The sequence below is a fragment of the Nilaparvata lugens genome, chromosome 12 (assembly GCF_014356525.2).
Source record: "Nilaparvata lugens isolate BPH chromosome 12, ASM1435652v1, whole genome shotgun sequence".
NCBI lineage: Eukaryota > Metazoa > Arthropoda > Insecta > Hemiptera > Delphacidae > Nilaparvata > Nilaparvata lugens.
In genome coordinates this window covers 31,053,698-31,066,517 of record NC_052515.1, presented here as the reverse complement: position 1 = coordinate 31,066,517, position 12,820 = coordinate 31,053,698, and the positions used below count along the sequence as shown (strand labels likewise).

At 32.8% G+C, this 12,820-nt stretch overlaps 1 protein-coding gene across 1 annotated transcript in view; it reads right to left on the bottom strand.

The window, feature by feature from the left end:
• Positions 1–11,577, bottom strand: part of LOC111045165 (protein O-mannosyl-transferase Tmtc3) — a gene marked incomplete in the record, with an annotated part of 116,389 nt that extends 104,812 nt beyond the window's left edge. The window contains 2 exon segments of the mRNA XM_039439334.1: positions 4,610–4,888; positions 11,552–11,577. Coding sequence (XP_039295268.1) covers positions 4,610–4,795 — 186 coding nt within the window.
• Between the last annotated feature and the right edge of the window lie 1,243 nt (positions 11,578–12,820).

Below are 12,820 nucleotides of genomic sequence, written 5' to 3'. Positions count from 1 at the left end.
TCTATTGTGTATTTCCATGAGGTCTATAGTTTCAATCAGGTACTTGTGGATGAGAATACCGTGTGAGGTCTACTGTTCACAGAACTACTAGTTTATTTCATCTACTTCCTATAATATATTTCATCTCTCTCTAGCTTTATAACATGTTCAATTCAAACTGTTAGGTCAATACAATTCCTCAACTACGCTGTAAAATTTTGCTCACAATTTAAAATTGTTTAGCTCTTATATAGTCAACAACATTTGCACATTTTTAAAACCTCTTCAATTTTAAATAATGGAGTCTCATGAATTTTCCAACCTTCAAATCCCATCCAGATTATTTCCACAAATAGCTCTAGCAAATTGGAGAATCTTTTTCAATTTTCACCCCTAAATACATTTTGTCTTGTTATCTTCTCCCTCATATTTTCCCACTCTACATTTCTCACATTCCCCATCTCTTACTAACTACACTATTGATCACTGCTCCATCCTTGTTCAGCACCAATTTAACCCTAGATTTATGACGGTTTTAGTGTCAAACCGCCGCTTATTTTTCCTATTTTCGCCAATTTTTTTGTTGTCCTGTTCAATTAAAACGGAGGTCTGTTAAGCTTCAGCTGAAACTGAGTTGCAAAAACATTTTCATCTGATAAACGTTTATAGCGTCTGCAAATCATTATACAGCTCGCTGGGAGCTGAGAGCAGAAAAATTTTCACTATTTTTTCGGAAAGTTATCTCTGTTTTTAACGGTCTAAACCGTCTCCTCATCCTCCATCTACTCCTCTAATCCTCCTCCTTCTCCTCCTCCTCATCACACTCTTGAACCCCCTTTTCTGCCCCTAAAAACAACCCCTAAATTAGTGTGAACCTCCTCTCTAGCAGTGAAAAAACACTATTGGTTTTAATGGAAATATATACAAACCACTTTTCTGTTTATCTACATGCAGTCTAAATGGGTTCACAGGTGCACCAAGCTAACCTAACCTAATATAAATGGAATGGAACGGCTTTTTCATAACGTTAACTGGGTGCTTATAAGAACTTTTTTTAGGAGAGAAACACACAGTTTTTCTATAGTGAGGTCCACGTTATGATGGCAGTGGAGAAAGATGGGAGAACAGTGTTGCCGATTCTCTGCCTTGCCACTGCCTTCTATAGAGGATAGCTGATACTAGTATATCTGATGTGATATCAACTAATCATCCTTGTTTAGAAGAAGTGCACGTTATAATGGCAGTGGAGAAAGATCGGAGAACAGTGTTGCCGATTCTCTGCCTTGCCACTGCCCTCTATAGAGGATGACTGATACCGGTATATCTTTTTGTGTAGTTGAGAAGTTGATATTGTGGTAATTATTCATATTGAATGAAAAAGACTAAGAAATTGTCAAAAAACCACTGATTTATTGATAATTAGAAAGACCGGTTTCGGTTATTACACCATTGTCAATTACAGAGATTGAAAATGGTGTAATAACCGAAACCGGTCTTTCTAATTATCAATAAATCACCAGTATATCTGATGTAATATTCACTGTTCGTACTTGTTACCTTAGGCCAGTTATGGAATAGACACGCTGGGGAGTCTAGCCTCTGAAGCCAACATCTACTGCCATATCGCCCCATCGTGACGTCAGCATCGGATAGAAAACTTTCAGATTGTGTCTATTTCAGATGGAAGTAGATTATTTATTTATAAAAATGGTAAACTACCGCTTCGCTCACGCTGAAATAGACACAATCTGCTATGGAAAACAATGTGAACAAACTCTATAGAAAAGTTTTCTATACGATGCTGACGTCACGATGGGGCGATATGGCAGTAGTGTTGGATTCATCGACTTTCAGTATGAATATACAATGGGGCGTGTCTATTCTATTACTGGTCCTAAGTTTGTTACGAATAATCTATATATATAAAAGCGAAATGGCACTCACTCACTCACTGACTGACTCACTCACTCACTCACTCGCATAACTAAAAATCTACTGGACCAAAAACGTTCAAAATCTTTTGCCAATATTTTAACTCTAAGGGTTGTTTTTAAGGGTTTAAAGTTCGTCTTTTGGCATGTATATTCTTCTTCTCCCAATCTCTTAATTATAATTGAAATTTCCATATCATATGTTACTATAGAACTATAATCTAGATAGAGTACCTCTTCGAAACAGTTGTTAACTGGCAACTAAATTAATAATTTTGTCAGGTTGGAATTAAGTTGAGTTGACTTTGATAGGTTGGCACCAATTTGAAGATTTAAATGCATTTATCGCGGAAAAATTGATTGGGCACTGCTACTTCAATCCTGGGAATATTATATTACTACCCGTCAGGCTCGCTTCGCTCGCCATATCCGTTTAGCCAGACGTTTAGTCTGGACCCCCGACTGGATTGTTCTAACATATGATAAAAATGCTCAAATGAAAAATGCAGGCGAGCGAAGCGAGCCTGCTGATCTCATTCTTGGACGAACCAGCCGGGGGTCCAGGGGGCGGAGCCCCCTGGCTAGACGGATATTGCGAGCGAAGCGAGCCTGACGGCTAGTCAGATATATTTTGTTCGTCAAGAAAATAAATTTTTCAATTATTTAATAATATAAATCATTAATAAAAATGAATTATTTTTAATGACATAGATTCTCATAATTGAGAATGGATATTTCGTCATTTAATACTATAACTTTATTGTAGAAAAAAAGATCTGGCAGCGTTGCGGGGCTGGAGAAGGATACCGCTATCTGTTCTGTCGAATGATAGACAAGGATAACAACACCAAATACGTAGATAATGCATGTGGCTCAAAGTCATTCATTAATATTTACTGGAAAGACTCAAATTTCAAATGCAAAATATAACATTACAATCTAATGAATGAGTATGGCTATTCAGCAATAAAACACACATCTGTTTTCATCACTGTAGAATGAAATAGGCTGACATAAATAATGCATTACTACGTCATATCAACAATAATTATCAGGCCTTTATTGGAAAATAAATCCCCCAGGAAATAATCAGCCTGATAAAGGTAGCATTGTTTCTGAAACTCAATTGTTTCGACAAATATTTGATTTCGATCACAATGGCTGTGTACATAAAAGTAATTGAATACATGTGATTGTTCTAATCTCAATATTGGACTGATTTTATGGAATTTTTAATGATTTTCATAATAATTGGACATTATTGCTTGGTTATTTTACCACAAGTCAACAAGACTGTCACAAAAATCTGGTGTGGCGCACTCACACAACTTTCCGTGCCGTTATGAAAATTGATCACCTGACGCTAGTGTTCACGCGCATCTCAAGTCTACTATTCAAAGATATGAGCCAGCTGGTGACAGGACAATAACGCTGGATACACACGAGATCTGCTATATCTTCATAGTGAATGATTTAATAGGATCAACAGTTGCCAACAGTTTGCAATTGAATAATCAATCACATTTACAACAGAGCCGCTATGGCTTTGTATAAAATGAGCGCTGCTATCCAGAGATTGTCAGTTTGGTGTAAGGGTAAGCATTCCAGACTAACAATTGGGAGGTACCGGGTTCGATTCCCGGGCTGGCAACTAATTTTACTTTCCTTGCCCTATTACCATAGGTAAAGGAAAGTATTGCTTTCCGAAAAAAATTAAGGTACCCCAATTTCTGAATTTCTATACGTTTCAAGGTCCCCTGAGTCCAAAAAACTGGTTTTTGGGTATTGGTCTGTATGTGTGTGTGTATGTGTGTGTGTGTGTGTGGTGTGTGTGTGTGTGTGGTGTGTGTGTGGTGTGTGTGGTGTGTGTGTTGTGTGTGTGTGTGTGTGTGTGTGTGTGTGTGTATGAGTGTATGTGCGTCTGTGTACACGATATCTCATCTCCCAATTAACGGAATGACTTGAAATTTGGAACTTAAGGTCCTTTCACTATAAGGATCCGACAGGAACAATTTCGATCAAATGCAATTCAAGATGACGGCTAAAATGGCGAAAATGTTGTCAAAAACAGGGTTTTTCGTGATTTTCTCGGAAACGACTCCAACGATTTTGATCAAATTCATACCTAAAATAGTCATCGATAAGCTCTATCAACTGCCACAAGTCCCATATCTGTAAAAATTTCAGGAGCTCCGCCCCATCAATGCAGATAGATTCCCAATTATCAGGCTTCAGATACAATTGAAACAAAAAAAATCAAGTGGAGTAGATTGAGCATGAAAATCTCTACAATTAATGTTCAGTAACATTTTCACCTAAAATTGAAAATAAGCTTTAAATTCGAGAAAATGTGAATATTCAATTGCAAATTATTGTTGATTCTATTAAATCATTCACTATGAAGAAATAGCAGACCTCATGTGTGTCTCCAGCGTTATTGCCGTCACCAGCTGGCTCAAATCTTTGAATAGTAGACTTGAGATGCGCGGGAACAATTTTCGTCAGGTGATCAATTTTCATAACGGCAAGGAAAGTTGTGTGAGTGCGCCATACCAGATTTTTTGAATAGTAGTTCTCATCGAATTTCCATCTAGCTGTTAACCCTGTTGTCAATGTCTGCAGTGGCAGAAGTCTTCGGGGTGATTTAGAGCATTTATTTAGGATTTTCGTTAAATAATAATTATAATTTTTCAACTCACCTTATGCATGGGAGTGCCCCAGAAATCGTTGAGAAAGACATTCTTGAGTGGCGTATGAGGTCTCAGATCCCGATTCTCCTTTATTGCACTAATATCATCGAACACAAATCCGCACTGACAACTGTTATAGTAACACACTATACACGTCACAAATATTAGCACTGATAGTACGTGGTGACCCGCCATCTTTGACAATTTTCCCAAATTTACGCCAAATCTAAATTTTGTCGAAATTTTCCTGGAGGTCACTCACTGTACGGTGTTGGACCGGTCTAACACCTGGAACAGACAGAGAAAAGAAAAGTTTTAGAGAAAATTCAGATATACAGAGTGATTCTTAATTATACATTAAATAAATGTATGTATCTTGGTTTAAGTAAAGCTTTTTTGTATTTTGTTTTTGGCAAATAAAATTCATTCATTCATTCATGGTAAAATAATTTAATACGTGATAGTAGAGGTAAAAATAAGAAAAAAGTTCTTATAAGCATATATCCATGAACGCTTCATTAGCGAGCTATACAGGGTGGAAGATTTCGCCTGGAATTCAGTTCCTCTGGTGAAATACACCGATGTTGAATTGTTTGAGGACTATTAAAAAACTTATGCTGGATTCACTTTTTGTGTAGTTGAGAAGTTGATATTGTGGTAATTATTCATATTGAATGAAAAAGACTAAGAAATTTTAAAAAAACCACTGATTTATTGATAATTAGAAAGACCGGTTTCGGTTATTACACCATTGTCAATCTCTGATAAACTATAAATTGTTTATAAACAGTGGTGTAATAACCGAAACCGGTCTTTCTAATTATCAATAAATCAGTGGTTTTTTGACAATTTCTTAGTCTTTTTCATTAATAATGCTGGATTCATATGAAACAATTGAATAAAACTAGTCTGGAAGCTGTAGTGTGAGTAGTTTTTGAGAAAAATAAGAAAAAAGTTCCTATAAACATATATCCATAAACGCTTCATTAGCGAGCTATACAGAGTGAAAGATTTCGCCCGGAATTCAGTTCCTCTGGTGAAATACACCGATGCTGAATTGTTTGGGGACTAGTTTTTGATAAACTTATGCTGGATTGAAATGAAAAAAATGAATAAAACTAGTCTGGAAGCTGTAGTGTGAGTAGTTTTTGAGAAAAAACTTGAAATATGCAAAAAATTCAAGTAGAAAAACCGATGCTGAATTGTTTGGGGACTAGTTTTTAAAAACTTATGGTGGATTCATATGGAAAAATGGAATAAAACTAGTCTGGAAGCTGTAGTGCGAGTAGTTTTTGAGAAAAAACTTGATATATGCAAAAAATCAAGTAGAAAAACACAGACTTCTATGTTTGATGACCAATAACTTTCTTTAATGACCAGTAAACAAATAATTTTTCGCAATAAAAATTGTAGAGAATTTAATTCTGAAAAGAATCGTGTGAGCTCTGCAAACTAAATCTATTAAAAGTTAAATAAAATGTATTCTTATGTAGTGCATTACCCACAAAAATTTGCTGTTTTATGAGGAGAGAACTAATAACTATAGGTTATGACTCAAACGTAAAAGTCTGTGTTTTTCTACTTGGATTTCTTGCATATTTCAACTTTTTTCTCAAAAACTACTCGCACTACAGCTTCCAGACTAGTTTTATTCAATTTTTCAGATATTTTTCCATATGAATCCAGCATAAGCTTTTCAAAAACTAGTTCCCAAACAGTTCAGCATCGGTGTATTTCACCAGAGGAACTGAATTCCGAGCGAAATCTTTCACTCTGTATAGCTCGCTAATGAAGCGTTTATGGATGTATGTTTATAAGAAATTTTTTCTTATTTTTACCTTTCACGTATTAAATTATTTTATAATTATTATTCAACGAAAATCCTAAATTATTTTACCATAGTTAAGAATCACCCTGTTTAAAGTAGAATAAAAACAGAATAGAAACGATTTTATGTCGACAAAACTATTTATTGAAACAAATTAAAATTGAGAAACTAAATTCAAAAATAAATATTAAAAGGGTGCTATGATTTTCAATTTTTATCGTAAATTATGCTCAACATTTATTGGTTTGATGATACACTTACTTATTAAAACATAATAAAAAATATATCTTAGGCTATACTGACTTCATCTCTAAGGATTAAAAAGTTATAAGTATTTTGCATGAATTATGGCGTTTATTGTTGATATTTTCAAAGAGTAGAGCATCTGTGATAATAAATCAAGTTGATAATAATTATAATGTTATTGTAGAGCTGCGTTTACACCAAAGTTAATAACAAAATGTTGATGACTTAATCTTTATAGATACAATTAGATTGAACATAACTTATCATACACATGATGAACATATGTGTTTGTCAAGCTCCGTTCAATCTGATAGAATCTATAAGGAGTTAAGTTATTAACATCGAGTTGATAAATTTGGTGTAAACCCAGCTTAATAATATGACTTATCTGTTAAATGAATTAGCCTAATGTACTCAATGTATTTTTTGGCTGAAATAAATAATAGAATTGAATTCTCTGACTGAGATGTTTCCCGATTATGAATGGGTTTCTGTTAATTAATTTTGAAAAATAGACTACATGAGTGAATATGTAGGATGTAGATATTATTAGGCTATAATGAATATGTCATGAGCAAAAGGCTAAACAAAATAATTACTGGTAATGTAGGCTACTTAGCAATATTCCTCTTGAAACATATAAGCAAATAATCATAATTATTACAATCAAAGATAATAATTATTAAAGAATAATTATTAATCAAGATAATAATCATGATAATATTTATTATTATTATTATTATATTCCAGATTCCTATACAACTCAAACTAGGAAAAGTCATCAATGTTTTGTTATTTTATAAAGTAGGTATTACTATTCTGATTATTGTAGATAAATTTAGAAAAATATCTTCATATTGCATTTAATCTCATAATACTACTTTTTGGGTTTACATTGGAAGTATTAAAACAATTATTGAGAAAATTGTGTTTTTATCATATTCACTTCGGTGATTAATTTCAGATACCAGTCCTACCTTATTTTTAATAAATGATGACAATAATGTAATATTTCAAAGTATATAATGCATGAAAAGTACTATCACATGATTGTGATTTCTATTCTTAAACGTAATCGAACCCAGTTCTATGCAAAGAAATCAACAGTATTGATTATTGAATAATTAGTTTTATAATACAATAATTGACTCATCACCTTCGGTCAGAGAAAACTATAGAAATCTATTATTATGATTGTTTCATTCTATGCTTCGTTTTATCAAAAAGCCTATTCATAATAATTATAATATTATTGGAATCAGGAGACAGTTATTAATTAGCCGATTTCTAGTAACTTATATTGTTTATTTATTTATTTATTAGAACAGTCACAAACACGATATTTGGAAAGAGAAACAGGCAGTGGCCCAAAACTTCTTCAATTCCTTTATTTTGGCACATAAATAGTCCAAAGTGAGGTTAAGTTTAAAATTTATGTTTTTACCAAAGATTAACACTCAGAGAATACGTATTCGAGATATGACTGATGAAATTTTGAATTTCGAAGGGTTGATGAGAGCCGGAAATAACACTAAACAATCCGAAAGTTTCAATAATATTGAAATAAACTTGAAAATTTGAGCAGAAAAATTAAAACTACTATCACTGCAACTATTGTATTATAAATACACCGATAAATAATGTTAATTAAGTTTTAATACCAGGCCAATTAAAAGATCAACGGTATTTATTGCTGGCGCATCAATCTAGTCCCATTCATGGAAATATCATGTTACATCAATGAAAGCATAAACAAGAGAATAATAAATTGTCTACAGTTTTTGCTAATGCCGCATTTTACTGATAAATCTGCAAAGATGATGAGAGAATTCGGCCTCTTTCACACGAAGGGAGACGTGCAACTTGAACACTGAACAGTGTTCTCGTTTTTTTGTCGAAGTACATTGAGTCAAATCGTGTCTTTCACATGGTGACTCCTATCCAGGAACCTCGTTTTGTCACGTCTTTTCCCCTCGAGGCAAGCAGCGGCAAGATCTAACAACTACGCGCCGACGTTTGCTCAAAGGATGACTCATCACTTTTTCTCAAAGTCTAACTTCCTTAAAAATATAGATAGAAGATTTCTGATTTCGGATTTGGATTCAGCGACCCCAAATTCTTTAAAGCGTAAGTCCCGTTCTCGAAAATATCCGAAAACAGGAAGTTATGGCTGTTTTTAATAAAGCTTTCTATTATCATATATTATACGGTAAAAACGAACAGGTACTGTACTATACAGTACGTAAGTACTGTAGCTATTATAATACAACTTACACTGTATTCGTGTAGGAAATTTGGTAGGTTATTTATCTTGATTTCTGAAAATACCCCAAAATAAGGGAGTAAGATACTTTGAAAAACCAAAGTTTTCCTGCCGATTGAAGAAACATTAAAAATTAGTCTAAGACATATTATGTCTTAGAATAAAAACGTGTAACAAATATCAGATCACTATTCAAGCTATCAACTTTTCATAATTTATTTGTCTCCTCATGGCAGAAGGTTTGCGCCCAACGTTTTCACTTAAACATTTCTATGATTAAATTGTGATAAAGAACATTATCGTATTGATCTTCTAAATCCAGTTACATGTACATCGATTTTCGTAAAATTGATTTTTTACCGTTCCTATGAATTCTAAGAATTCTATGAATTGTTTATACAGGTTCATCACAACTTCTTAAATAACAATATGTTTGCTTCAACAGAATTCATAAGGACGACAAAACATTGAACAACAAAAAAACGCTTTCTGAGTAACTGGTTTTAACAAAGCATGGCTTCACGAAATACAGTACGATAATTTAGAATAGTTGGTACAATGGTTATGCTTTTCGCATTATGGCAGCACTGGGCTTTCTCACTCACTTCTCCAGTTGACACTTGTTGACTTGTCAGTTGTTGACTTGACTTTGACACCTGTCATTACGCGATGTCCGAGTTTGATGTGGAGCTGTTGATTACTGCAGTTTGCAACCGACCTATTTATTTATATTTATTTCTATTCTTTCAATTCCTATTATTACCATAGATCGATTCAGATCAGCACAATGTTCATAATAGATTTTTCTGATTGTAAAAAGAAATAGTCAATAATTGCTGGGAATTTAAAGTGATATTCAACGATTTGAACCTGATAAATTGGATTGTTGAATGACAATTGAAATTCAGTGAATTTTACTGTACAACATTCCTTTTCCTCATATTTTATTGGGTGATGAGTGGAGATGATTTATGATTTCATATTTGGATTCATCTTTTCATAGTTCAATATTTTTTTGGAAAACTAGAACTTTTAAAAATTAAAAATGTTTATGTATAAACTTCTCAGGTGTTCAAAAACTTCTTAAAACCTTTGCCTGTCCCTTTGTGAGGCAGGAGTATCATTATCTTAGTACGTACTATATAATCATATGATAATGGAAAGCTTTATTAAAAACAGCCATAACTTCCTTGTTTTCGGATATTTTCGAAAACGGGACTTTACGCTTTAAAGAATTTGGGGTCGCTGAATCCAAATCCGAAATCAGAAATCTTCTATCTATATTTTTAAGGAAGTTAGACTTTGAGAAAAAGTGATGAGTCATACTTTTCGCAAACGGCGGCATAGTTGTTAGATCTGTCGGCTTATTCGTAAGATCCCCATGTGAAAGTACAGGAGAGCTGCAAAAAATATGAAATATTATCTTCCGTAATATGATATTCCAGGAGCGAGGTCTCTGCCATGTGAAACTGGCCTTCCAGTTTCTCATTCATTTGTTTATTGTTTATATTTTGAGGAAGCAGATGGCAAATTTCCAGTCTCTCATTCATTCATATTCTACGCAAGATATAGTGATGATGCATCATTTCTTACTATTGAATGGGTTATTTACACTGTTTTACTATAAGCTTACTATGTTTTACCATAGAGAAACGATAGCATAAGTAGATATCCCATGGTATAGGACGTTTATGTCGCAACTTTTACTGTTATCCCAAGCCAATAGTTCACGTATTAATTTCTTTCCTATGCAGGCTGTGTGACGCTGGTAGTCTCTAAAATTGTGCCGTTCATACACTATCGCCCCAACAAAACAGTGAAAATTGACAATAGTCGACAGTAATCGGCTTGAGATAACAGTAAAAGTTGCGACATAAATTCCCCATACCATGGGATATCTACTTACGCTATTGTTTCTCTATGGTTTTACTATATAGCCTACTGACCCTATATTTCATTGTGATGGATTGCGTTTAAAATAGAGTGATATTAGAAACTTGACATTTCAAATGGTTTACTCAATTTTTAATAGTATATTTTTATCATTGCATGTTGTAGCATATTGATGTTATATAATAGGATAAACAAAAACTATTAAAACCAATATATGAAATTGAAATATCGAAGCCTATTGCTTACATTTTTGTAATGTTGTATAATGGCCAATAAAATTCTTGATCCTTAAAATTCATCTCTATTTTAGTGTGTAGTTTAGAAATCTGAACATTGATAGAAAATCTATCATCCTAAAGGCTTGAGCTGAGTTTACACCAAAGTTATTAACAAAATGTTGATAAATTGATCCTTATAGATTCTATTAGATTGAACATAACTTATCTTACACATGATGAACATATGTGTTTGTCAAGTTCCGTACAATCTAATAGAATCTATAAGGATTAAGTTATCAACATTTTGTTAATAACTTTGGTGTAAACGCAGCTCAAAATAAACTACCTATTAAAACCAATGTATAAAATTAGAATTTATCTCTATTTTAGTGTGTGGTTTAAGAAATCTGAACATTGTCAGGAAACCTAGAATCATCATATTATAGACTCAAGCATAATAGGATTGAAAAAATGATAAGAAGTTTTAAGTTAGAGTAACCTACTAATAAATTATGAAGGATTTGCAGTTCTCAACACAAACCGAAAGAGTTCTTCAAGCAATTAAATTTTGTAATAATAATTTATCATGTTAACAATAGCCTACTCTATTCTACTATTGACCTATTCCAGCGCATCACATAAACAGTATAAGCTAACCTACCCTACAAATTAAATATGACCGGCTCATTTTAATCACTATGAAACTCTATCTTTACTAAAAATTGATTAAAGACAATATTTTTATTGAAATTTAATTTATATTTTAAGTCATCTACAGTTATGAACCCAATTTTGATCCCCAAAATACATGTAAAACAAACTTGAAAGAAGCTATAGGTAATCTACAGAACACTCTAGACAAATAACAAGATTTATCAGCTATAGAATAGATAAATTACTGTTTTATCTGTGACAAATACCTTGTTTAGTTGAAGATTGTATGACAATTTACTAGGACCTTAATAAACCATTGATTTGTTATCATTTTTACCTAAATTAGGTTAGCTTATACACTATGAACTATGAACTTGTATTATCACCCACAAAATAGTTAAATTGCTGCTTTATTTGTAACAAATATCTAGTTTAAGTGAAGATTATATTTGAAAATATACTGGGAAGTTAATAAAACATTGATTTGTTATCACTTTTACCTAAATTAGGTTAGCTTATACACTCTGAACTAAGAACAAGGTATCACCCACAAAATTGTTGAATTGCTGCTTTATATTGTAACAAATACCTAGTTTAAGAGAAGGTTATATTTGAAAATATACTGGGAAGTTAATAAAACATTGATTTGTTATCACTTTTACCTAAATTAGGTTAGGCTTATACACTCTGAACTAAGAACAAGTTATCACCCACAAAATTGTTAAATTGCAGCTTTATTTGTAACAAATAACAAGATTGGGAAAGGATTATATTGGAAAATATACTGGGAAGTTAATAAAACATTAATTTGTTATCATTTTTACCTAAATTAGGTTAGCTTACACACTCTAAACAAAAAAAAAGCTATCACCCAAAAAATATTTAAATTGCTGCTTTATTTGTAGCAAAATAGCAAGTTTGTGTAAAGGTTATATTTGAAAATATATTGGGACATCTATAAAACATTGTTGTTGTCACTTTTACCTGAATTCGGTTGAAATACTGCATCAAAACATTAGTAGACAAATCTAATTTGTAATCAAAAGATAGGCTTGAATCCAGTCTAGGAACTATGAACCGCCTAGAAAATTAAAGATTTGATCCTGATACATGAAACA